The sequence below is a fragment of the Aricia agestis genome, chromosome 19, assembly GCF_905147365.1.
Source record: "Aricia agestis chromosome 19, ilAriAges1.1, whole genome shotgun sequence".
NCBI classification, from domain to species: Eukaryota; Metazoa; Arthropoda; class Insecta; order Lepidoptera; family Lycaenidae; genus Aricia; species Aricia agestis.
This window is the reverse complement of record NC_056424.1, coordinates 1,838,241-1,863,207: the sequence shown is the minus strand read 5'-3', so window position 1 is coordinate 1,863,207 and position 24,967 is coordinate 1,838,241. Positions and strand designations below refer to the sequence as shown.

Genomic DNA, 24,967 nt, shown 5'->3' with positions numbered 1-24,967 from the left:
AATGGGGGCTCCCATAAAAAATGGTACGGAACCCTACGTTCGCGAGTCTGACTCGCACTTGGCCTATTTTTTATTTACTTGTCAAATTAAGCTACTTGTATGTATGTGTAAATTGCAAACTGAAGGTCTATTGCAAGACTCTTGTCCATACACACTAATACTAAGTATAAATTATGTGAAAGTTTGTGTACCTGTCTGTGAGCAATTTGACGCGAAAGCGACTGATCCGATTAAGGATGGGCATGGAAATACTGTTTAGTGTCGGATAAGGCTAACTTTTAGGCATAATTGCAGCAAAATCTACGGTTCCTGAGCGATATATACAAGTTTTAGCAAAATCACAGACAACATCTACTATTTTGTAATTTTTATTGCGTACACTCGTGAGCATCAATTCCTAGATTAAGTAGAGCAGTACGATCTAGCCATCAAGGGGTAGATTTTACTGCTTTAATATCTGCTCACCCGATGTTAGCAAAAGTACAACATAAGTTAAATAAGATTGTTATTATCTCGTCTGTGAGACCCTGGTTCTGGCTCTAACCAATTTTAGCAGTTTCGAGGTCTCCATTTAAAATATCAATGATATTTTTATCACCGAAGGAATCAAATAATAATCATAAATTATAATCACACAGTTTAAAAACAGTTGCAATTAAACTAATATTCAATTTGTTCAATATAAACTCTGGGATAATAATTTTGAAGGGTCATAATATTATGCCATAGCTGATAATAGCACAACATTTTATAACACAATGGTTGACTTCTATTTACGTAGCACTTATTACTAATAGTAGCAATTAGCTGATCTCTAAACATGCTGGACCTTATAAAAGTTATCTATCACAAGTATAAAGTATTACGTCATATCTATAAATAATACTTACACGGTACAAATATGTAATAAATCCAATAAATCAATATGGCAACACTGTCACACAAAAATTCACAGGAAAAAATTGTAATTCACAGTAAAATTGTGAAACAATCACACCGAAATGGCAATGTGTACAATTTGAGACGTCACTCGAATGTCAAGAACACGTGTCACGCAGCGTAACCACTCTATCCGGTCGGGTTATAGCGAAACGAACGACGTAGTATTGTGGCGGCCAAGAAGCGACTGTCTAGTGTTATATTGTAAACATCATTCTTGAATTAGCGGTGTGCATATACTCCACGCGTGATAATACATGATAACACTCTCAAAATCATAATTTTTATCTGAATTACGATAGTGTGGGCTAACAAGCAGGATTTTACATTTTTCATAGGCATACGTCTTTAGAACTTGATTTGTGGGAATGTGTGCGGTGCCGCTCAATACCGATTACCGTGTTTAATGTCCATGTTATGAGTAAGTGGTAGCGGGAAATTATAGCTTCTCAGTATTTTGAAGGCTGTTCGCTGTAGTGCATGTAGATTTGTATTGTTAAGCGCTGATTTTATTACCCAATACCGAATAAGCTTATATTCTGTTGATATTTGATATTAGCAGTATTTCTGACATTTATCAATTTATATTAATTTATTTTGTGTTACATTTGAAAACAAAAAATATTACCTACATCTGTCTCTTAGAGTACTTACTTCAAATTCTACTCAACTGGTAATATTTAATCTGTCAAGGTCAAAGTTCTTAAGTCATAAGTCATAACTCAAAACTCAAAAGTAGCGTCATAACTCAAAACTCAAAAGCGGGAACTAAAATTTTGTAGCACCCTGTACCATACCTGCCCGCGCGGGGTCGCGTATGCAGAACTATTTTCTTTATGTCACTTTTTTATTATATAATTTAATTTCTCCATACCTAACAAAAGGAATTTTGAATATTGCACGGTATACCACCTCATTGTACATTATACTTACCTATTTGGTACTTAAGTATAGGTAGGTACTTAAATAAATTTCCAAATTTTTGCAAATAAAAATTTCTTATTATTTATTAATTTCATAATTTTATTTGTTTTCACAAATTATGTACTTTAAGGGGCGATTAGTTTAAACTTGTCAGATGCTATTTACAAATATATATATTTTTTACATAAACACAATATTGGAATATTTAATTTTAATATACTTACTATTATTTCATTTCGTGTTTATTTATTTAAATACAACCATATCTACAGACTAAAGTCACTATTTAATGATATTTGTGTGATATTTGTAGACAGTTTGCAGATTTTTACCAGTCCTCGATAGACCAACCGTAGATAAGCGGCCAAGGCCTGAAACATTAAGATTTATTGATTACTTGATTATATAATCTACTTAGATACTTAGATATTAGATATTATTAAGAGCTACAGCTGCAGACTTACAATTTCAAGTTGGCCAACTAAATCGCATAGTATAACCAATATCCAATAGCGACTTAAGAGAGCTCGCACATATTTTGTTCGAAGGCTCGCACATTTTTCCAACTAAATTGTACAACTAAATAATTGGACACCGATCGTATAAGAATTAAGAACCGCGATTCCTTTCCGATTACCTACAAATTAAAAAGTTGTCCAATTAAATTGTGATACTACGCAATTTAGTTGTAAGTTATAACTTGTACGATAGTCGGCCAACTTGAAAAATGAAATTATAATTATATGTGCGGTGACCCTACCTAAGACTATTAGTTAAATGATGTTTCGGTCTTCGGAGGCTGAGCTGTGTTGCTCAGGGGCAGGGCTGCCTCCGTCACAATAACCCAAAGTTTCGATAGCGAAGTTAGTTCTCAAAATCTAAGGGATCTAAAGCGCAATTAAAAAAGTTGTAATGTCAATATTTTGACATTTATACTTTTTAAATTTACTTTAAGGAGGCAGATCCTATCAACTTCCCCATATCCCCTTGTCAATTATCTCTAACCCGCGCTTGGGCGTAGTTCTCCGTGTGCTGCTGTAAGGTCGGAAGGTGGCGAAGGCCTTGTTCCTCTGTCGCTCCAGCCTAATCAGCCTCTTCCTCTCCCGCCTCCACCGCTTGAGGTACTCCTCATGAGCTGTCGCCTGCGGGGATGAGTGGTTGTACTTTGCTTCCTTTAGTGCTTGTTCGCCTGGAAGGTAAAATGACATATGACATAATGAGGTAGCATGGATTTTTGGTCTAGAACTGCCTACATTGAAACATCGCTACTTAATACTTATTTCTTGTTCACACCAATACTGCTGTCACACTCCACTCATCCACGCAGTTCTACTTCATACTCACGCTCAAATATCTCATCGTTCTCGAATATCCCCTTCTTCTTGGTCCTTCTGTACTTGTCCTCTAGCACGCGCAGCATGTCGCACAGTACCGCTATGGCACGGCCATGCTCCAGGATGTAGGTGTAGATGTGGAACACGAACATGTTGGGAGCTTCTGGCGTCTTCTCCAGCTCACCCGCCATCTTGTCTGTCACTAGTTTGTACATCTCGAGAATAAGGCCATACCTGCAACAGAAGGCTTTCTGCCGTACTCGGCGTTTTATAATTGCTATCTTTAATTTAATGAAGATTTTGACATAAGCTCTATAAGCTATGTGCACTTTCATCTTCAATTTTCATCATCAACTTTCATATTGGCGCATTCAATAATTGAATGCGTCAAGAAACGCAACGCCAATATTGTCATTTTTGAAGTTCGTCGCAGGCATGCCTCACGTTCGCTGTTGACTGCGCTATAACACATGCCCATGACGAACAGAAAGAGGCACAGTGTGGACAAAGCTATTCATTTTCTGTTCAACTCTTCATTAAAGTTATAGAGTAAGAGCCTGCGACGGACAGACCTTCATCAGTTTCGTAAAGCTGAAAGTTTACCTGTTTGTGACTTGTGCCGGACATTTTTGACATCCACCAGACACCCTTAAACTTTCTTAAAGTAAAGACTTTGAGGATGTCTAGCGCGAGAGGTGGGAAGCGACTGTCAAAAATGTCCGGCACTGGAAGATGAGATTCCTATTATTTACCGCGAAGAAATTGAGCTTTACTCTTTGAGAGAAAGTCAGGTAGACCTTCAGAACTGGATACCTCCTAAAGTAACCGCGACCGAAACTCCATGGTATGCTGGTTGTACCTACCTTTACCTCTGTAAAGGCCACAAACAGAAACATTTTCAGCTTTACGTAACTTAGGAAGGTCTGGCCATCGCAGGCTCTTGGTCCATTAAGCATAGTTAAAATGTCAATAATTCTCTCTGTCACTTCTCATCGTAAAAACGTAAATATATAAGTCTTTGTCCTTGAATCCGGCTGTTAAGTTTGGAACACATAAAAATCAACTTTTTAAATAGCAAAAAATGTTACAACAAGAATTTTGCTATTGAAATTTGAAGTGGATAATAATAATTACTGTACAGTCCAGAAACCATTTTGAGTCACAAATCACAAAGGGACCATTCTGAGTCACAATAGTCATACCTAACTCATACGTCAATAATTGTACTTATTAACAATATTCTCTTCCAAAAAACCAGCTCCACCACTTCACTGACCACAGACATTATTGTTTTCCTGTTTTCCACGTGCCCGTGGTGACTTACTTGTAAATAATCTCGTGGGTGAGGTAGCCGACCTCGTACTCCAGGGTGTTGGAGTAAAGGATCCTCATTTGGAAGTAGTCTCGCAGGTCGTAAACGCTAAAAGACAGAAGAATAGAAGAGAATAGAAGAATGGATGATGACGTAACAGTTATATTCTTTTTTTTTAAGAGGATACACCAGGGGCGAGAGAAATTGAAAATAGGTATTTGAAAATGTATTGCTGTCTAACCAATCTCAAGTCTCCCACCGCAGAGCGCGATAAAGACAACACGACAAAAGTTCTAATAAAAGAACAGAAAATCTTCGATTCGTTGTCCGCTGATTCCTTCTCCAAAACTTAACCGATTTAAGTACTTTTTTCATTAAGAATTAAAGCAAGGCTTGAGCTGTGTTCCTATGTTTTATTTTTTTTTGCATATTTTAGCCAGTTTTGTTTTCTGGGTGTTTGAACACAGAGGAAAATCTGGCCATTTTTTTGGGTTTTTGGACGTCCTTATCTTTTTTATTAATAAAATTATGAAAAAAAAGAAAACATAGGGACATGCTAATAGTGGCCATAGATATTCAGGAAAAAATCATAACTCTACCGGCATTATCCAGGGAGGAAACAGGGGAGAGCGTTTGTATGGAAAAACGGCGGTGTGGAATCCTCTTAAGGCCGGTTTTAGCACTACCGTCTACCAGCGACCTGGGTGAGGTTTGCGGCGCCCAGGGTGCTACAACAAACTTATTCGGTAACACAAAACAGTGGTTCTGTTAAAAAAATTGATGGTAAAATGTAGAGCTGAAGCAACGAAGACTTTTTTTTTATGAAATAAGGGGGCAAACGAGCAAACGGGTCACCTGATGGAAAGCAACATCCGTCGCCCATGGACACTGGCAGCATTAGAAGAGCTGCAAGTGCGTTGCCGGCCTTTTAAGAGGGAATAGGGTAATAGGGGAGGGTAGGGACGGGAAGGGAATAGGGGAAGGTAGGGAAGGGAAGGGAATAGGGTAGGAGATTGGGCCTCCGGTAAACTCACTCACTCGGCGAAACACAGAGCAAGCGCTGTTTCACGCCGGTTTTCTGTGAGAACGTGGTATTTCTCCGGTCGAGCCGGCCCATTCGTGCCAAAGCATGGCTCTCCCACGTATACTTCAAGGACTTCAAGCAATTAAGAAAGAAGAATGAAACGAACAATTAAAATTTAAAATAATAATAATGTTAATTTGGTCGAACCGCGAACGTTCCTCTCTACATGTATCCCCTTTACTTACGACATTGCAAGAGTGAGTATTATATTTTTGCTATCAATGCGATCGGAGGAAGATCATTTTAGATTTGTAATTAATTTAATTTATGAGTTTTAGCTACTGAAAACAGCAGAGTTTCGCGTAATGATTTACGTAGCTTTCTACAGGACCTCTGGCACACCCATTTGAAGAAACTCACGCTCCCAAGTTGATGCTGCTGATGGAGTAACAGCTCCGGATCCTGTCCCTCCTCCAGCCGAAGCGGCGGCGGTAGTCCGGCACCCCCTCCAGCTGCAACCCCAGGGTTGACTCCCGAGCACTGTTCCTCAACTCCTCGACGGTTAAATTTTTGGCTGGAGGGTCAAAAGTTTCAAAGTCAAAATTTTTATTCGATACGCCGCGCTGTAGCCTGTACCGGCTGTACGCATATAAATAAGTAATTTTTTTTTCTTACTCAACGACTTCATGATGCCAACCAAATCTTGTCATCGTCAAGCAGGACAAGTTGTTGATAACAGAGTAAGAAAATTCTCCATAACGCCTGCTCTCAAGTGTAAGACTACATAGGTACATATAACATAATTTAATATACTCGTATCATAATCAATTAATCAGTTTAAGAGACATAATATAGATATAGACACATACAGAGATCACAGACTCAATAACACCCAAGTGTTCCTTGGCCATGATGACCACACAGTTTCCCCGCTGGTTATAAGTAGGGATTACCTGTGGTGTCGTTGAGGCTCATGATGACGTCATCACTCACGCCCTCCAGGACCAGCGCCGTGTCGAACCGCTTCGGCGTCACCAACACACATGCCACTGCGAACATAGTTGGGGAAGTGGAAAAAATACCAGACACTCCAGACAGACCCTAAAATACGACCTTTAAACCTTCAAGAAGAGAGCGTATTCCCTCTAATATGTCATCGAAACTAGCTAATGCAATAATTTGACTTAGCAGTCTGAAGACTCACTTCGTGTATTCCTGTGTGTGTGTGTGTGTGTGTGTGTGTGTGTGTGTGCGTGCGTGCGTGCGTGCGTGCGTGCGTGCGTGCGTGCGTGCGTGCGTGCGTGCGTGCGTGCGTGCGTGCGTGCGTGCGTGCGTGCGTGTGTGTGTGTGTGTTTTAAGGGGGCAAACGAGCAGCCGGCACATTGATGGAAAGTAACTACCTTTGCCCTTAAACACTCGCAACATCAGATAAGTTGCCGGCCTTTTGAGAGCAAATACACTCTCTTCTTACAGTCTTGCGTCGTATTGGTCTGGAAATACCGGTGACGAGAGTCATTATATGCTAATTACTAACGTATCCCGTAGTTGGGCCCCGATCGGTCCGATCGGCCTTCCCGTATACTGGGTGTATTAACTTGATCCCCAAGCGCCAAGGTGATGTGACTTTTCGATTAGATGGATGTTAGGATTGATATATGTTTCCTACTTTTAAACTCTTGACTAGTACTTAGATTCAAATAGATTACCTGTCATTATAACCTGTAGAGTGTAGACTATTATGAAGAACGAGTTTTAAAAGTCCACAGTCCATAACCTTGCAACCTACATGAGTAATCGTGACCTGGGTATCATGTAGCCGCTTCGTTGCCGTTAGCTGTTTGATAGAATAACAATATTTTTGGTTTGGTTGATGCTTCCGTGGTCTAGTGGTATAGAGCGCGGCTCTTGACTCGGGGGTCGTGGGTTCGATTCCCGCGTTGGAAACATGTTATTAAGTTTGGTTAGGACAATGTACTGATCACCTGATTGTCTTACAAGTAAGATGATCCATGCGTCGGATGGGCATGTAAAAAGTCGGTCCTGCGCCTGATCTCTCGCCGGTCGTGTCGGTCTTCCATCCCACTGGGTTATGAGAGTAAAGGAGTAGAGAGTGCTCTTGTGTACTGCGCACACACTTGGGCACTATAAAATTACTCCTGCGTAGCTGGCCTGGTTTCAATGAAACCGGCCACCGTCACCGAAACCGGTGTGGGAGCTATTATTAATATTTTTGGTAAATTGCAACTAGAGAAATCACCATCCCGTTTGCGGTCTAAGCGTCTGGCTACGCCCGGCCCCTGTAACTCTTCTCATGTTGCGACTGTCCATGGGCGACGGTTGTTTTCTGGTAGTTGCTTCCGTCAAGTGACCCGTTTGCTCGTTTGCCCCCTAATTTTATCAAAAAAACGTCTTTGGGTGATGGAACTTTAGTACTCTCTCACATAGCCTTAATCTTTCTGCGCGCCAATTTTTTTAAAGGCCATACATGTATTAACTGTAACTGAAAATGCGTGTTAAAATTCCGATGAACACTTACCAAAGCCCGAATAAACATTTAACAAAACAATCAAGCACCGCAACATTATTCAAATTAAAAACTTTATTACCGTAAACAGTTTACATAGTAGGTACGTTATAAAACTATTTTATTTACTCTGTGATAATCTCACTTGTTACGTGTAATAATAATCATATTATTAATGTTAGTAATTACCAAATCAAAAGACAGTCTTGTAACTTGTTAGTAACACCATACTAAATAATATAGCGCTTACAGGAAGGAATGGAATTAGGACTGGGGACATAGGATCTTCAATCTTCATACGCATAATGTCTGGAGGATCTCGAAGAACTATACAAAAAATCGGCCAAGGGCGAGTTGGACTCGCGCACGAAGGGTTCCGTAACATTATAGAGTAAAAATAGTAAAAAAATGTGTTTTTTGTATGGGAGCCCCCTTTAATTATTTATTTTATTTAAATTTTATTATTAATTATTAAAGTATAAACTATAAATACTGCTGAGTATTTTGTGTACATTTCAAGTACCTACCTGTTGTCATCATTGATACCGAGCATAAAATGTTTGAAAAATCACGTTTGTTGTATGGGAGCCCCCTTAAATATTTAATTTATTTGTTTTTAGTTGTTATAGCGGCAACAGAAATTCATATTCTGTGCTAGCTATAACCGTTCTTGCCTTACAGACGGACAGACGTCGAAGTCTCAATAATAGAGTCCCGTTTTTACAATTTGGGTACGGAACCCTAAAAAGTGGGGATCTCTTAAATATTGTATCTTTGCGTCGATAGAGTGCGTTGACTTATTTAAACAATGAAATAATTTGGTGTTGTCGAAATAGAGAATCACATGAAAGTTTTTACTTACCTAAAATAACATTGTTGATTTGTGTGCGACTATCGTACCCAGTAAATGAAAAAGTAATCATCAAACAAAGCATTTATTTCTCTGGCGCTTTCCATTTCTGAGATGCCCTCCGCGCTCCAATCATCTGGGCCATGCGAGGGTCCATAGTGGCCAGGATTTGTGGGTCCAAAGTGGCCAGGACTTGTGGGTCAATATTGGTCAGGAGATTGGGTCCAAGTTGTCCGAACATCGGCGTTGTCCGTGTCCTGGCGGGCTTCGTGCTCTCGTGTTTCTGTTTTATTTCAGCGAACAGTTTAATCTCTAAACGGATTTCGTAGTAGAGGCCCCCTATAAGTTATGACGATAAGAATAAGTTTTATATCCTATGCTGATATACTAAAGTAAGTATACATTAATAAAAATAAAAAATGTTTTATTTCTGAGTAAATTTAAATCAATTTTTTTTAGAATGTCTACCTGATGCCTACTACCGGTTCGGGAACTACCCCGGCGAGAAGAACCGGCGTAAGAAACTCGCACGGGGCCCACGTTTTACCAAAAAAGTGAGAGAAAAATTGTTATTTTAAAATAAAGTTTACAATTTTTGTAGGATAAGTAAGTCGGAAGTCCCGATTTAGGAGTTCGGACTTAGAAAGTGAGTAGATTATATAATCATTATACAGACTAAATTGTCTATTTAGGCCGGTATAAATAGTCAGTACTTAAGATACGGTTCGGCTCTGTAATTGGTCCAAATTTTGACAGCCAACCAATCACAGAGCCTGAACCGTGTCTTGAGACCGAGATGCATCTTGAGTACTGACTATTTATACCGACCTAAATGTAGAGTAGTAAAAATCTACAGATTCATACGTAAAAGAGCTAAGAACTATGAATGAAACAGCTGTTTAGTTAAGGCAAATAGTGAACCAAGAGTATAGGTACCTCAATCTACTCAATTTCAAGAACCTATTTTTAGAGATTCATAATTCCATACCCAAAGGGTGAAAACGGTACCCTATTACTGAGACTTCTATGTTAATGTATGTCCGTCAGTCCGCCTGTCAGTTAACTTTTTGTCTGTCTCCAGGCTGTATCTAAACAACCACTATACTCTATAATAGCTAAATACTAAAAACAAAATAAACTAAATATACAAAGGGGGCTCCCATTACCCATAGAACGAAGTACTCACGTATACTCGCATACTTGTCGTACATCGTCCTCGTGTAATAGGTATTGGCCGTGAAGGTCTGAAGGTCGGCGTAGGTCTTGTATATGTGTATCATCTGCCAGTACCGCTCCATCACGCCCGCCGCGATGGCGCCCAGCTCGAACGTGATGCTCTTCTGGTGGATCTCACGCACCTTGTCCGCCATGGTCAGCTTTTGGGTTACATCTGAAACCATAACGTTTAATAAGGAAAAACCAACCACCGATTCTAAAAATTTTGGTAGATCAAACTCTTTTTCAGCTCTGAGCGGGCTGATGATGAACTATAGCTAAGAATAATAGAATAGTATCAGCTTTCAAACAAAATAACTAGATCAAAATCTGTCCACCCGTTTGGATGCTACGGTGCCACGGACAGATACACACACAGACCGACAGACACGTCAAACTTATAACACCCCTCTTTTCTGTCGAGGGCTAAAAACGTGTTCTTAGGGTGAAGCCAAACGAGCGTAATTTGTGAGTTGTGAGTCGCAGAATTTCGGCTGGCAGAAATTCAGCTGTATTCAGTTTCATGCTAAAAGTCCTGTTTGATTCACACGAGCGTAATTTTGTGAGTCATGATTTGTATGAAAAGATATTTACGCGACCGAAATTCGGCGACTGCGACGCCGACGGCCGACGACCAGTAAGGCTGCGTCCCCATCACACACGGCGCGGCGCCGGCACCGTGTTATGGCACGACGCCGCCACCGTGATACGGTACGGCGCCGCACCGTGTCACGGTGCCGCGTACGGTGCGTCCCTATTCAGTCGATATTTGCGCTCGAACGAGAGTGCTTGTCTGGACAAACACTCCGTGCCGCGCCGTATGTGATGGGGACGCAGCCTTATAATGCAGTTGTTAGTTTCAATAGCGAAGTTGGAACTTGGATGTCAAAAGGCCTGAGCAAGAGAGATGTCACTATCAGTAACACTGCGTGGTAAAAAGAGACGTGTGATACATGACAGCAGAACTATTTTTTTGACGTCCAGTCGGCACTTATCGACACGTTGACGATTTAATCTCATAGAATTCATGTTCAATCATGCTTCAAGTGTACTATGTATACCTACATATTTTGACACACAGATGTAAACCAATTTCGGTTTCGTTTGACAGCTCGAGATTGTTGCTCTATTCCGCTAGGTATATTAACTTTATGGTTCAGCGTGTGTTGTGCAAGTGTACGTAAAGATGGTACTGTCATCCTCTTTATGTAACTCTATAAGTAAGTATATTAATGGAGATTACACTTACCATCTAGCAATTCAAGGGTCATGTTCTTGATGAGCAGCTCCATCTCCCTCTCCTGCCAGGCTTCCCTCTCCCACACCGACGGGAACCTGTCCGGCGACCACTGCGCCTGCGCACACACCCACACTACCACTGCCATTATGATCCGATACATTATAACTATGGACTCGCCCTGGCTTCACTGTCATACCTAAAACTTCTTAAATCTTTCTCTAATGCTGAAAGGTGAAAACTACAAATGATCTATAGATCTAAGCGTCTTTTCCTCGTAGAGTAGATACTCTACGAGTGTAGAACTCTACTGTACGAGGAAAAGACCATCTTCACAGTTTTCTTGATTCGTCGCGCTGTTTTCAGTTCAATGAATATCTAATTAAACAGGAAATAAGAAAACTTAATTTCAATACAAAAGATTGTCACAATATCGTAAACTAAATAAAACAGTACTTATTAGCAATATAATATGCTAAATAACGTCATACTCGACAGTGCATTGAATACGAAATCATTGGAAACCTCAGCAACTTTTTCACAACAAATAAAAGTTGAGACGTTTACTTCATCAGACGGTTTTTGCGATGATCTATTAGAAAAAAGTCGGACTTTGATTCGCATAATGGCAATTTTGTACTATTATTATTATTTCATTTTTCCTGTTACGCGCTCACGCCGCCTAACGACCGGAAAACCAGTGTCTATTTATAAACATTCTAAATTTAGACAATCAGGTTTTGGATAGACCGTAATTTACATGTTTTGTAATTCTTAAATGAATAAAATTACGTAACACATTGCTAGCTTGATTATGAGAGCTTACAACACGTCTACGGCCTATTCTTAACAGAAATTCATCAAAAACTAATTTAAATTTTATTTTAATTGCTTTAGTGATGACCATTAATAGCCGATAATGTTGATTATATTATACAGCTGCTGTAACCAAATTTCATAGTACTCTAGTTTCTGGACTTCTAAGTCCAGAAACTAACAATTACCAATATTAAAGTGACGAAAATGAAGATCGTAGTATGTATTATTTTCACATGTAAGTAAAATTATTAACCCATCAAGCCCCATAAGCTCACCGGTGAGCGAGACACAAATCACAATAGATTTCCAAGAATCCACGATCGAAGGATTAATAAGTATGTTTAGTTTATTACCACTTACATAATTATTATAATAAGTAATTACAAACATAAGATAAATAGGAAGAAAACTATGCTGATTAAAAATAAAATTTGCACGTCGCTATTGCACGTCGCGTCGTGATAAATTCAGGTGAAATGGAATTGGCTCTCTAATGCTAAGTACTCACATACGGTTTTGCTCGATAGTTTTACTCCTAATCGAGTAATAATTACTGTGTGGACCGCAAAACTCACAACTCGAAGGCTCGCATCGAGCCGCTCGAAGGATTGATGGAACCGGATCGAGCCGGATTGATGGAATGAAATATATCGATTTAGAATAAAACTATCGAGCAATGCTGAATGTGTGGACGAATTCCCGAGCCGCGAGTTTTGCTCGACGTTATTGCTCGATCGAGTAAAACCGTATGTGAGTACTTAGCATAAGAGAATTTTCACAGATTAAGCATCTGTCGCTCTTCGCTTCGACAGAGCCCGCGATAGAGGAATCTGAAATCTATGAGAATGCTTTATATTTTACCATTTAAAAGATTGCCTATAACAATACGTCAACGGTCCGGCCATTTTAGGTGTCAGAGAACTGCTATCCTACCAGCTGCCCCAACTGAAGTCGTGGGACCACGACCCCGTGCGCCGCCTCATCAACACCTCCTCCGACATCATCCAGCACACGGACCGCCAGGTGGCCATCCTCAACCCCATCAGGAAGATCCACTCCGACAACGCCGCCTTCGAGATCGGCTACCTCTCCTTCGTCCTGCAGGAGAAGTACCGCCGAATGGTCGACAGATACAACGTCAGCGCGACTAAAGGCAGCAAGTTTTACCTGATGGAGCACGTTCTGTTCCTGAAGGAGATAGAGCAGCTGTATTGGGACGTCCAGCATTTAAGCAACATGCTGCACGAGGTGGAGAGGAAGTACAACATCTCCAGCCCAATGGATGTGGAATACGTTGAGGAGACGACGCGAGCGGAGGACCGGTGGGCGAGCATGCCGCATAAGATAAGGTTGAGGGCCACGAAGAGGAAGAAGTATAAACGGAAGCACAAGTCCCAGGCCTGGGAGGACCTGCAGCCGGAGCCACCGAAGCCGCAAAACAAGAATAAGTGGTGGCCCATCGACTACGGATGGGAGATAGATTACTACTGGTGAAATAAATTGTGCAACAAAGATTCGCTTTTTCGATTTCACCGCACACGTCTTAGGATAAAGAAGGGAAATACCCTAGCTAGGACATAGGTTGGTGATAGGTAATAAATTGCTATTTGAGTCTTTGTTTGGATTATAAGTTAAGCTAGTTACTTGACCAATCATTATCCATTAAACGAATGAGCATCTTGAGCAAATTGAGTGCCAATGACGAGGTTCCACTAGGACTGTATTCGCAGAAGCTCACCTGCGTTTAAATCTGCAGGTGGGTTCGTGTCCTGCTATTTAGACTTCAAGGAGCAGCACAATTCGGATGTGGGTATGCAGAGGATGGTGCGGCTAATGATGGACTACGCGCACAAAGCCAAGGTTGCCATTGATGAAGTCAACCCTCTGCGAGCTGAACACGAGGTCTCGCCGCACTTCGAGCTGGGATACGTCATGAGCGAGCTGCTGGACAAGTTATTATCCAATGTTTTACACTGTAACTAATTATAACCTAAACTTAATACACCTTATACCTTATAACCTAAAATCTAAAATACATTCCCATAACTTCAACTCCTATGGCACAGAGTATATATTAGTAGTACCAACCTATGGTAGGACTCAGGATAGGCGCGGTGTCAAAATCTTTGTTGCTTATCCGACTTAGAAGAGCTAGGTTCAGAACTTAGAAGAGTTAGGTTTTCGAACGTAAATATACTTAATATTATGTAGATATTTCTGGTTGGAGATACTTTGAGTCCCGGGAAAGGACATATAAAGCTTTTAGTACCAGAAAAATGTACCGTTCCCGCGCGATATTTTGGGCAACGGAGTTGCGGGCGTCATCTAGACCTCTAGTTTTATTATAATTCTCCCAGGTATCGTAAAATGGTGGAAACAGCTCGCCATCCGCTCGACTTCAACTCCGACACGGTGATAGACACGCTGCGCGCGACGGAGCTGGTGCAACGTCTGTTCTTCGAGATCTACCACTTGGTGAACATCATACACGAGATCCCTAAGAAGTACGGGCGAATGCCTGAATTCTCCGGCCATGGGGGGTACGTATCTTAAGCCGCACAGGCCACAGCCATGCCAAACGAGGCCATCTCGCCGGAGTACCGGCCACACGGTGAGTGTGCGGTACTGCAACGTTTTGCAGTACCGTAGCAGCGACGTATATTTATTACTCTATGCAGCGACGGACTCGAGCTCCACCAATACACCTCCCCGCCTCGTCTCGATTCCGATGCGCGTGCGGTGCAGCGCCGGAGCGCACCGGACCGCAAGTTGCAGTCGGGACCGGCTGTTCTAGAGCGGTTGCATTGTTTGTACCGATACGACGCGACCGCAAAAGAACTGCTCGAGCGGGCCGTGTATTGCGATTTGCGGATATGAATTTAGTATGAAAACTGCATATTATCGCGTTACATTATGTAAACAAAACGTATCGCAGTCCGCAGATCTTGTATTAGTCAGAGCCCAGGGGGTTACATAAATATTTTTAACTTTCAAAAGAATTATAATACATTGAATATTCCTATCCATGCTGATTAGGAGTAAGAATTTTAATTTTTAAGATCACTGGGAAATAGTATTACTGTTTGGGACAGTATTCGCCCATAGGTTTCGTCGCTGGCTTCGTCGCTGGCTCGGATCGGACTCGAAGATTCCAAGGCTACACCGATATATAGGTATCTTGCTGAGCGGGGCGTAAATAAAACACACGAGTCGTCGAGGAGAACATAGGCCCCGAAATCCGTCTCGCTTACCCGGCTCAAGGCAATGCCGTATAGAAAGCCCCTCTGAGGTACCCGACCGCGGCAATGCCGTAGAGAGAGCCGCTCCGATTCGTACGTCTCTTCAGTCTTATTTTCACTATCGGAAGCGGCTATTTTCCCTATTTTGCCATGAGCCAAGGTAATTGAAACGCATTTCGGGAAATTCTTTATTTATCGTTCCACAATAATCAACTTATTCTAAATATTAACACTTATATTTAACACAGTTACAGCTAGGCGAAGATAAAAGTTAATACAATTTACATAGTTTTTTAGCACATTTTTCCTAATATTTTCCAAACTATTTATTTTTCAGACACTAATTTTCTGATACTTATTAGTTAACGTTCTATTTTATTAAAATAACAACTTTTTACCTCTTAGGGAGCCACAGATTTATCACAGTTCACTTCTAAAGTTTATTTTTAAAAACACTTATTTTGCACTGAGTTTATTGTCATATTTCACTGTTAACGAGTTTGTATACACTCACTACGTGTTTATCGGGTGCGAGGCCGCTGTCCTCAACAATTACTATACACATTTTCATCAAAATATATTGCTACCTAGGTACGATCCAACCAAAATCGCGGAAACGGAGAAGAGGATAGCGCGGTTGGAGAGGGAGCGGCGTCGCCGGAAGCGGAAGTGGCTGAAGGAGATGCTGAACATGCAGGCGCTCGGCCAGCTGGCGCAGATAGCGCACAGGAAGCCCGTCAGGCCGGGGAACAAGTGGTGGCCGATAGACTACGGCTGGGAGATAGATTACTACTGGTAGAGGCAAATAAAATATACACCAATTTATCGTTTCTGGCGAATCCTATAAAGATGATAAGTACAAAGAAAAGTTATAATGATAATAAAAAAACTGAGAACCCCGACTTTTTGATAGACCTATGACTCCAGCCCTGGATTTATAAATAGGCCGTATAGGCCGCGGCCTGGGGGCGGCAGCATCCTAGGGGGAGGCAGATTTCATACATGGGGCCGCGGAAAAAAGTGGCCAACACTCATAAATAATAGGCCAAGTGCGAGTCGGACTCGCGCACGTAGGGTTCCGTACCGTTATAGAGGAAAAATAGGCGAAAAATTGTGTTTTTGTATGGGAGCCCCCCTTAATTGTTTATTTTATTTTAATATTATTCTTAAATATTGAAGTAGACATATAATTAAGGCCTTTGTGAAAATATCAAGTGCCTACCTGTTTCCATTATTGATATCGAGCAAAAAAGGCCGAAAAAATCACGTTTGTTGTATGGGAGCCCCCTTTAAATATTTATTTTATTTTGTTTTTAGTATTTGTTGTTATAGCGGCAACAGATATACACAATCTGTGAAAACTTCAGAACTCTAGCTAAAGCGGTTCTTGAGATACAGCCTGGAGACAGACAGACGGACAGACAGACATCGAAGTCTCATGAATAGGGTCCCGTTTTCACGCTTTGGGTACGGAACCCTAAAAATATAAATCCGGCACAGTGTCACTCTCACAGTAAAGACGAATCTAACGACATCTTAAGCTAAAATTCATCAAGCCGTTCGGCTAAGGCTGCATAGTGTGCCAAACGTAACCCTCCTTCCGTTTATATAAGACCCCTTCTGTTTACGTAAATCCTACACTTTTAAGGTGACGCCTCGTTATAGTAAAAAACTGTGTTGGATATGTTTTAGATTGCTTGTTTTCTATGAGAGGCCGGGCCGGCCCGGCCTCTCATAGAAAACAAGCAATGCATGGAACAGCAAAAAAGGTTTTTGTCGCGTAATTTAATAACCATAAATACATTTACATTTCATATAAGCTATGGGCAAATTAAAGTGAATGCTTGAACCAATCTATGTACAAAATTTGGAAGCTTAAATCACTCTCCTCTGTTGACAAAATCCGTTATGCTATGGGTAATTCAAAGACAAAGACATGATGAATACTGACAATGAACTTTAATTTCTTAGCTCGATATCGCTACAGGCGCTAGTCGCTATAGCCAAAATATCAAGGCGTCGCCTTAAGGCGGGGATTAATCTCAAATCTCAATCCAAAACGATAACCTTGCACACAACCAAAGACCAAGCGTATACGCATCGCAATAAGATTCATTTCAGCTTAGCATAAAACTGTAGTTACTCGGGCGGATCTTCTCTATTTTTAGTGAAACCTTGATTAAATACGAAATCACGCCTAGTGTGTGCTTATTAGCGCTATTTCGCGTATTAGGTAACATATTCATCAATTAGACCTGTCGTGGGTTTTCCTATAGTTAATACATAGTGTATCTGTGTTTATTTTGATTTAAGAATATCGGAAAAAATTAAACAAGGTTTTTGAGTACCTATCTTCTCGTGCAAGAAATAAAGTTCATTTCTGAATCAATTATTTAAAAATGCAGATAACGTTGTAATGTGAACTGACCTTAAGCGCCGTTTTCACATCTTAGTGTGAATAGGGGGTTAATCTTAATGAGTTAGTAAACTTGTAGCAGTTGCAACTTTGTATGACTTCAAACGTCTATGTATAAATTATTTATTGATGATTTTATTACATGCTCGGGAGTCGGGAGTCAGCTGTCCGGGACATCTTTATATCTCCTTCAAAAAAAGTCAATTTGACTCTGTTGCTGATGTGTCCTTAGGTATTTGTCCTTGTTATATTCTTTCATCTGTTCTTCCATTTTCGAGATCTCTAAAATTATTAACAAAATAATATAGACTATTGGCATGGGCGTATATAAGGGGGGTGTCCTGGGGGTCCGGACCCCCCCCCCATTACTATCCATCTTACTTGTCCAATTTCGACAATTATATATTATGTACCTCGCCGATTAAAATCAGTGCGGTACATGTTAATATAAAAAAAATATTTTTGATTTCCTAAACACGTTGCCTATTTGCTGCTGCGGAACCCTTCATGGGCGATTCCAACACGCACTTGGCCGCTTTTTTACGTTAGGGACCGTACCCCCCCTTATGAAAGCTATATATACGCCCGTGACTATTGGACATGTCTCGAACTTCATTATAACGAGAAAGTTAGGTTTAAGTTCAGGTATATCATGACGTCATAGTATTAGTAGTTGTACAACTTTAGTTGTACAATGTTTTGTCCTCGTTTGATACGTTAAAAAAGTTTCTTTAGTAGACAGCCTGCCTGTCAAGAGACCTTTTTAAAACAGGATTTTTTAAACTGTAAAACATCTACTCAATCCGATTTTTTATTGCAGAGAACTAACTATACAGGGTGTAACAAAACTAAGTGATAAGTGATAATACTTTAGGGTGTGTATGGGTCTCCTATATAGAGTTCACTGTAAAAGTAGCAGTGCTCAAATATTGTTCTTTCAGCGCTGCTAATTTCTATATACTGAACACATACACACCCTAAAGTATATAATAAATTATCACTTAGTTTTGTTATACACTGTAATCTGTATACAAACAGTCTCTATTATATCAGCCCACAGACATAACATATATCTTGATCTATTTCTGTGTATCAGCCTCTCGCGACACACCCGTGTCTTCGGCATTCTTTATAATATACCCTGGATTTATGTATAGGCAGTATAATTGGCGGCAGCGTTTAAGGATGGCGGCAGAGTTATTAAATAGGGGCGGCGAAATTTAAGTAGCAGTGACAAATTCCCACACTCATGAAAAAACTTGAGAGGTGTCAAGGGACACTCGGATGGAACGAAGCTAAAAAAACAGAAAGAGAGAGAGAGAGGGAGAGAGAAACACGCGCTACCGCACGGCTTACAGCTATAAGCATTTTTGCTCTACTTGTAATATACCGACACGTTTGTGTCATGTCGTTACAACTTTTCCGTCTAGCCCCCTTTCGCAACGCCCGATAAGGAACTTAGTTCCAATATAAATCCGGCCCTGCTACAATACAGTATCCTAAAACTAACAATACCCTGGAATCTGGATATACGAACCTTCCATATTCGTTGGGTTATATTTCTCCATCTCTTTCGCCCACTTCAGCTGCTCCTGGTTGATGTTCTTCAAGTAATTGGTGGAGGGCTCCAGGAGGCGCGTGGGCAGGGCCTCCAGCACGCGCACCAAGCTGTCTATCTCTACCTCCAGAGCGTGGATCATCTCCATCCTGATTGGTCCAAATCGCAAAAAGAAGAAGAATTTTTAAAGAAATAGAAAGAAGAAGAAATATGCTAGGCGATTCTGGACTGTCCAAGACTCTCCAAGTGTGGTCTTGTGAGACAGGTTACACTAGTTAACCCATCAAGCCCCATAAGCTCACCGGTGAACGAGAAACAATAGAATAACAATAGATTTCCAAGAATCCACGATCGAAGGATTAAGGCTTATATTATGTTATAACTTATAAAGGGGGTGACAGACGTGCGAGTAAGTACGCGGACTTATGGCTCGACGATCTTAATCGCCTGTGTGTCAGCAAAGAACCGCGAGCTGCGGGCCGCGAGCTGCGAGCCTGGGGGCATGGTAATCCAGTGTGAGCATTTCTCGTGTGTCACCGACGAGAGCCGAGTAAGTTCGCGAACTTAAGAGTTAAAACCCGCGTACTTTAAGTTCGTACGTCTATCAGGCACTTTTATATTATATAACTAATTTATTAGATTTTTTTGCGACTTTACACGCGCAATGCAGACCGTGCATGAAATTAAGCGCTATTATTACCAATTATCTAAGGTCATCATAGAACAGCACATGTCAGGTAAATAAATCAATTTTAAAGCGAATTGGCGATACCAGTTTGTAGGAATTGTAGCACCACTGCTGTAACCATTCATTTGCGGTGATAAAAAGTACCTATCTAATAATAGGTATAAAATATAACTCAGTCTATTTATGTCTGACATAATCCAGATATAATCCAATTCGGTCCAGGACGTGGAGGCCTACCACGAAACCGTTTTGAGACTCAAACAATCGAACAAGAATGCCGCGTCCTGCTCTAACAACGTCGTTTCGCGTTTGTTAGAGCAGGACGCGGCCTTTCCGTTCGATTGTTTGAGTCTCAAAACGGTTTAATGGTACGGGCCCTGGACCGAATTGGATAAAAAATAAAAAATAAATGTGGAAAGTACCTGGACTCCAGGTACTTTCCACTTTTATGCAACCCAGCAATTAACGATATTTATGAGCCTATTCGATGCAAAAGAGCAATTAATATGCTAATAATTCCTATTGTATATAGCTACTTTTTATGTTTTTATTATAATTCACCCGATGATAAAAACTAAATCGTGCTAAAACCATGAATGAGAATAATATAATTAACATCGTCCATTAACAAACCACTCCAGCAGACCAGCACACCTCAGGAAGTGGGCTTTTAAACGTTTCCACAGGGACTGCGTTGCGAAGAATGTGTTAGCATGTTAAAAAATATATATATACTTAGAATCGCATAATTTGCCTGAACTCTAAGTGAGTACAAGCGCACGATCGTGCTGCGGCTCATATTAAAACTACTGGTAATTTTTTCCAAAATCAGTTTCGGGCCTCGGGGGAAGGTTGCTGATCTCTGTTTTGTATGGTATCCGCCTTACCTGACGATGTAATACAGGGGTTTGATGGTGGTCATAGCGGGCAGGGTGATGTCGGGGTTGTGCACGAACTTGTTGTTGGTCATGCGGTACAGCTCCATCATGGTTCGGTACTTGTCGCGGATTTTACCTGAAGCGCAATGGCATTGGTAGGTACTACAAACTCCGTTTATGAGTTTTTTGACTGGATTACTAGCACTTTTGACAGGCTATCGTCAAAACGTTATAGATAAAGCACTGCTAAAAATACCTTTATACCCATAAAGTTAATATTACCTATCGGAATTATATCCGATAGGTAATATTAACTTTATGTTTATACCGCATAAGTGACACCTTTTAGCCATCCTATATCATTATATATGGATTTAAGACTTAGAACTGTATTTAAGACATATCTACCTAGCGGACGCCAGACATATCTACCTACCTATACTATACAGGCTCCGGTGTTAGACCAACACTGTGCCAAAAACAACGCATAGCTCTGCCAAATAAAAACCACCCAGAGCTTTGTCTTAAATATGACACAAGTCTGCGCGTTCACCACTAAAAAGTCACCAATGGTCGTAAATCCTCGTTTCGAGGGCATCTTTAACCATCTCCCCTAGCATTGAGATACTTGGCGTCAACATATCGAGCGAAGTTCCGATATCATCTAGAGGGTAAGGCCAAATTAGCCTCGAAGAAGCTTGGTATTCTTAACAGAGCGAGACAGTACTTCAGTCCGGACCAACGCCTACAACTCTACAAGGCGCAGGTTCGGCCTCATATCGAATATTGTTCTCATCTCTGGGCAGGGGCGCCAAAATACCAACTGCTCCCTCTGGATCGTATCCAACGAAGGGCCGCTCGAATTGTTGACTGCCATAGTGTTTCAAACAGCTTGGACCCCCTGGAATTACGCCAAGATGTAGCTTCACTCTGCATCCTCTATCGGTTGTATCACGGGGAGTGCTCTGAGGAATCGTTCGGAATCATACCACCTGCAACTTTTCGCTATCGTCCCACGCGAAAAACATATCCTCATCACCTTAATGAGTGGCAGTCTTCCACGGTGCGTTTTACGCGTAACTTTCTGCCGCGCACTGTAAAACTCTGGAATGAACTGTCACCAGCAGTATTTCCGGACCGATACGACCTGCAAACCTTCAAGAAAAGAGCGTCTTCCCTCTTAAAAGGCCGGCAACGCACCTGCAGCTCTTCTGATGTTGCGAGTGTCCATGGGCGACGGTAGTTGCTTACCATCAGGTGACCCGTTTGCTCGTTTGCCCCCTTATTTAATAAAAAATATATATTGCTTAAGAGTCAAGATGGTATATAATTTAGCTATGCTTGAAACAATCCTTTGCATTTCTTTTATTCATCTAATAATGCATCTTTGCTAAGCGCTCTACCAGGGATGACCACTTACCCATGATCATACCGACTTCGAACCCAGTCTCCCCAGCCAGCATGTCTTTTATATTGTCAGTCTGGTGGATCCTGTTCTTGGCTTCCACCACCAGCTCGGCAGCCAGCCCGCAGAGCTTCCAGTACTCCCACCACTCCATGTTGTCGACGGAGGATGTCGCCGCACCAGTTATAAACACTGAAAATATTCTTCCTTGTCAATATTATGCGGAACTTGGAAGTGTCTTTTATGTCCGCTCTCTTCAAAGGGCTATCTTACAAATCTCTAACTAGTTTAACGTTGAGTTAAGTGACGATTGTTCATTCAACGTTCGGCCGAGTCATTCAATTGAATGGTACTGTCATTCAATGAATGCGCTAGCCATTCAATCGAATCACAGATGACACCAAATGACCGCAACATATCTATTACCTCTTCACGCCTAATCGGCTGAACCGATTTAGATGAAATTTGGTATGAAGGTACTTTGAGACACGGGAAAGGACATAAGATAGTTTGTTGCGAAAAAATATATGATTTAGACGCAATCAACAAGGAGTTGTGGGCGTCATCTAATTTAGTAATAATTATAATACACTTACCAAAACACAGTATTATCGCTTTGCACATTTTGGTTGCGAAAATGAGCGGAAATTTTATGGTTCTATTAATAGGTTATGAATAATTTTATGGCCTTGTAGATATACCATTCTATAATAAGTTTGGTAGACCCTATTCTTTTAAATAAATATACAGAACAGCTGCGGTCCGATTCTCACAAGTCACATGTTGATCGTCGCTTCGGTGGCTGACTATCTCATTTATTTCGGCTCTGTGATTGGTCCAAATTTTAACAGCCAACTAATCACAGATCCTGAACCGCGTCTTGACACCGAGGTGCATCTTGAGTACTGACTATTTATGCCGGCCTTAAAGTCGCATACAGTCTCATAAGTCATAAGCGAGTTCCGTAACTTGTGATCGAAACATTCGAGGTACGAGAATCAGACTCCTTGATAGTGTTCGAGCGCTATAATAAACAATATATAATATTGTATTTTGATTAAAGTTCTTCCACCTGTGGCCTTTATGTTCAAAATAACACTGATCGGGTATTTTCGTAGGTATACTTACATAATTTAAGCCTGCGGCCTATTTGGTATGCTACGTCATTTTGAGAAATAAAAATTAAAGTTTCAAGTAAACAAAATCTATCCAGCATCGGATGATTTGGCAACAAACACCGCAACACAAGAACTTAACATACAACAGATATATAACTGAGAGCTGAATGCAAATGGCATATTTCTGGTTAAAGGTGGCTTCGTGCGAATTCGTTACGCCAATTTCGAGCTGGCTACTTCCCGACCCGGTGTTAAGACACCATAATATTGTATAGGTACTTTATGAAAAAAATTAAGTCGCCTACAAGCATCGGCCAGCCGCACACGAGTCGGCTGATGCCACTCTTCATGTTGGTGTAAATATAGGTACATCCGCTGACGTATAGTGGCGTCTTTATTTAAAAAACCTCACGCTGAATAAAAACTTCGACTCGGTGGAGTAGCAACAAAACAAGAGTGTACAATTTTCTAAAACTAACTTTTATTTCAAAACGATCTGACATAATTATGGCATATATAGTTTGTGATGTATTCATTGTAAACGAACAGACGAGACATCTAAATAGAGGGTAAAATGTTTAAATAATTAAAAGAGCGACTGGTGTTTTAAAGAAAAAGACTAAAAAAACCGCGATAATCAGACATAATTCTTCTTCTTCTTTCAAAATGACATCCCTTGAGGAATTGCCAGTGTCAGTGTCAAATACATAAAATCTCTTCACCAATATAAAAAGTCAGTCAAGCTTGCATAATTAAAAAAAAACAATAAGAATTGGCTAAGACATTGGCTCAGTCTTCGTAAGTCAACAATAAAAAGCACTTTAAACATAAATAATGAGGGTAGTCAAGACGTTTTGGCAGACATTGTTTGAGTCTATTCGTTTACAATAAACACATGAATGTTTTAATCAGAATGAACCCCTAATACAAATAGATTTCGATTTATAAAATAGCGAGATACACAATTTATATTATAACGGCTAAAGAAACCACTATGACACTACATCATATCATTGTTTATAGTAAATAGGTAATAATATAAGTGTAAATAATTAGTATCATACCAGAAAGATAATATTGCACGATGTTTCTTTACATTTAAGTAATTCATTTTATAAAGCCTCACTAAAAAAAAAACAGTCAAAAATATTGCAAATTTTCTTCCTCTTTTTAAAAATGGCTCCTTAGTAAATCGCAAATGTCAAAGTATATTGACGAAGAGTACGCTGTGTTTTGGGTTTATAAACCTGTGCAAGGCTGTATTATAGTTTGTGCGTTTTAAGATGATATGGGTGACAGTTTTCATGTTCCTTGCTACGGGTTTTTGTTACAAGAAAACAAAAAAAATCAAAACGTAATAAATTATATTCCATCTACAAAAACAAATGTTTCCTATAATTGTAAATGAATAAAAATGAAAAGTTGCTAAATGCTAACTTATTAATATAAAATAATAAATATTAACTGTGAAATAGGAGTATAAAATT

The 24,967-nt window shown here is 40.4% G+C and overlaps 3 protein-coding genes across 7 annotated transcripts; 1 reads left to right on the top strand and 2 right to left on the bottom strand.

The window, feature by feature from the left end:
• Positions 1–2,118: 2,118 nt before the first annotated feature.
• On the bottom strand, positions 2,119–12,191 carry LOC121736458. 3 transcript variants are annotated; one of them, XM_042127656.1, is made up of 9 exons: positions 12,157–12,191; positions 11,372–11,586; positions 10,094–10,297; positions 6,487–6,582; positions 5,954–6,107; positions 4,522–4,617; positions 3,208–3,431; positions 2,869–3,052; positions 2,119–2,234 (listed from the first exon to the last, which is right to left on the bottom strand). In XM_042127656.1, the coding sequence occupies exons 2-9, from the start codon at positions 11,520–11,522 to the stop codon at positions 2,192–2,194; spliced, it is 1,152 nt and encodes a 383-aa protein (XP_041983590.1). In that variant the 5' UTR covers positions 11,523–11,586; positions 12,157–12,191; the 3' UTR covers positions 2,119–2,191. The 3 variants fall into 3 exon arrangements, with proteins under 3 accessions (XP_041983590.1, XP_041983591.1, XP_041983592.1); XM_042127657.1 differs by lacking the exon at positions 12,157–12,191 and adding an exon at positions 11,671–11,718 and having other exon boundaries at positions 11,372–11,567; XM_042127658.1 differs by lacking the exon at positions 12,157–12,191 and adding an exon at positions 11,687–11,718 and having other exon boundaries at positions 11,372–11,567.
• A 123-nt stretch (positions 12,192–12,314) lies between these two features.
• Positions 12,315–16,334, top strand: LOC121736461. 2 transcript variants are annotated; one of them, XM_042127661.1, is made up of 4 exons: positions 12,315–12,413; positions 13,935–14,130; positions 14,536–14,718; positions 16,009–16,334. In XM_042127661.1, the coding sequence occupies exons 1-4, from the start codon at positions 12,383–12,385 to the stop codon at positions 16,214–16,216; spliced, it is 618 nt and encodes a 205-aa protein (XP_041983595.1). In that variant the 5' UTR covers positions 12,315–12,382; the 3' UTR covers positions 16,217–16,334. The 2 variants fall into 2 exon arrangements, with proteins under 2 accessions (XP_041983595.1, XP_041983596.1); XM_042127662.1 differs by lacking the exons at positions 13,935–14,130; positions 14,536–14,718; positions 16,009–16,334 and adding an exon at positions 13,089–13,687.
• A 1,631-nt stretch (positions 16,335–17,965) lies between these two features.
• LOC121736463 lies at positions 17,966–23,021 on the bottom strand. Of its 2 annotated transcripts, XM_042127663.1 has the most exons (6): positions 22,959–23,021; positions 22,378–22,554; positions 20,967–21,093; positions 19,371–19,540; positions 18,626–18,630; positions 17,966–18,113 (listed from the first exon to the last, which is right to left on the bottom strand). In XM_042127663.1, exons 1-6 carry the CDS (start codon positions 22,984–22,986, stop codon positions 18,024–18,026), a joined length of 597 nt encoding a protein of 198 aa, XP_041983597.1. In that variant the 5' UTR covers positions 22,987–23,021; the 3' UTR covers positions 17,966–18,023. The 2 variants fall into 2 exon arrangements, with proteins under 2 accessions (XP_041983597.1, XP_041983598.1); XM_042127664.1 differs by lacking the exon at positions 18,626–18,630 and having other exon boundaries at positions 17,966–18,115.
• Between the last annotated feature and the right edge of the window lie 1,946 nt (positions 23,022–24,967).

Bases quoted from the DNA above. Each gene is read 5' to 3' on its own strand.
- LOC121736458 (XM_042127656.1), bottom strand. From the start codon at position 11,522: ATGTATCGGATCATAATGGCAGTGGTAGTGTGGGTGTGTGCGCAGGCG. The intron at 10,298-11,371 runs GTAAGTGTAATC...TTATGGTTTCAG, and splicing joins GACCCTTGAATTGCTAGATG to ATGTAACCCAAAAGCTGACC. The intron at 6,583-10,093 runs GTGAGTACTTCG...CTATGTTCGCAG, and splicing joins CGACAAGTATGCGAGTATAC to TGGCATGTGTGTTGGTGACG.
- LOC121736463 (XM_042127663.1), bottom strand. From the start codon at position 22,986: ATGTGCAAAGCGATAATACTGTGTTTTG. The intron at 21,094-22,377 runs GTAAGTGGTCAT...ATTGCGCTTCAG, and splicing joins CGAAGTCGGTATGATCATGG to GTAAAATCCGCGACAAGTAC. The intron at 19,541-20,966 runs GTAAGGCGGATA...TGGACCAATCAG, and splicing joins CCCCTGTATTACATCGTCAG to GATGGAGATGATCCACGCTC.
- LOC121736461 (XM_042127661.1), top strand. From the start codon at position 12,383: ATGAAGATCGTAGTATGTATTATTTTCACAT. The intron at 12,414-13,934 runs GTAAGTAAAATT...TTAAATCTGCAG, and splicing joins AGTATGTATTATTTTCACAT to GTGGGTTCGTGTCCTGCTAT. The intron at 14,131-14,535 runs GTTATTATCCAA...TAATTCTCCCAG, and splicing joins ATGAGCGAGCTGCTGGACAA to GTATCGTAAAATGGTGGAAA.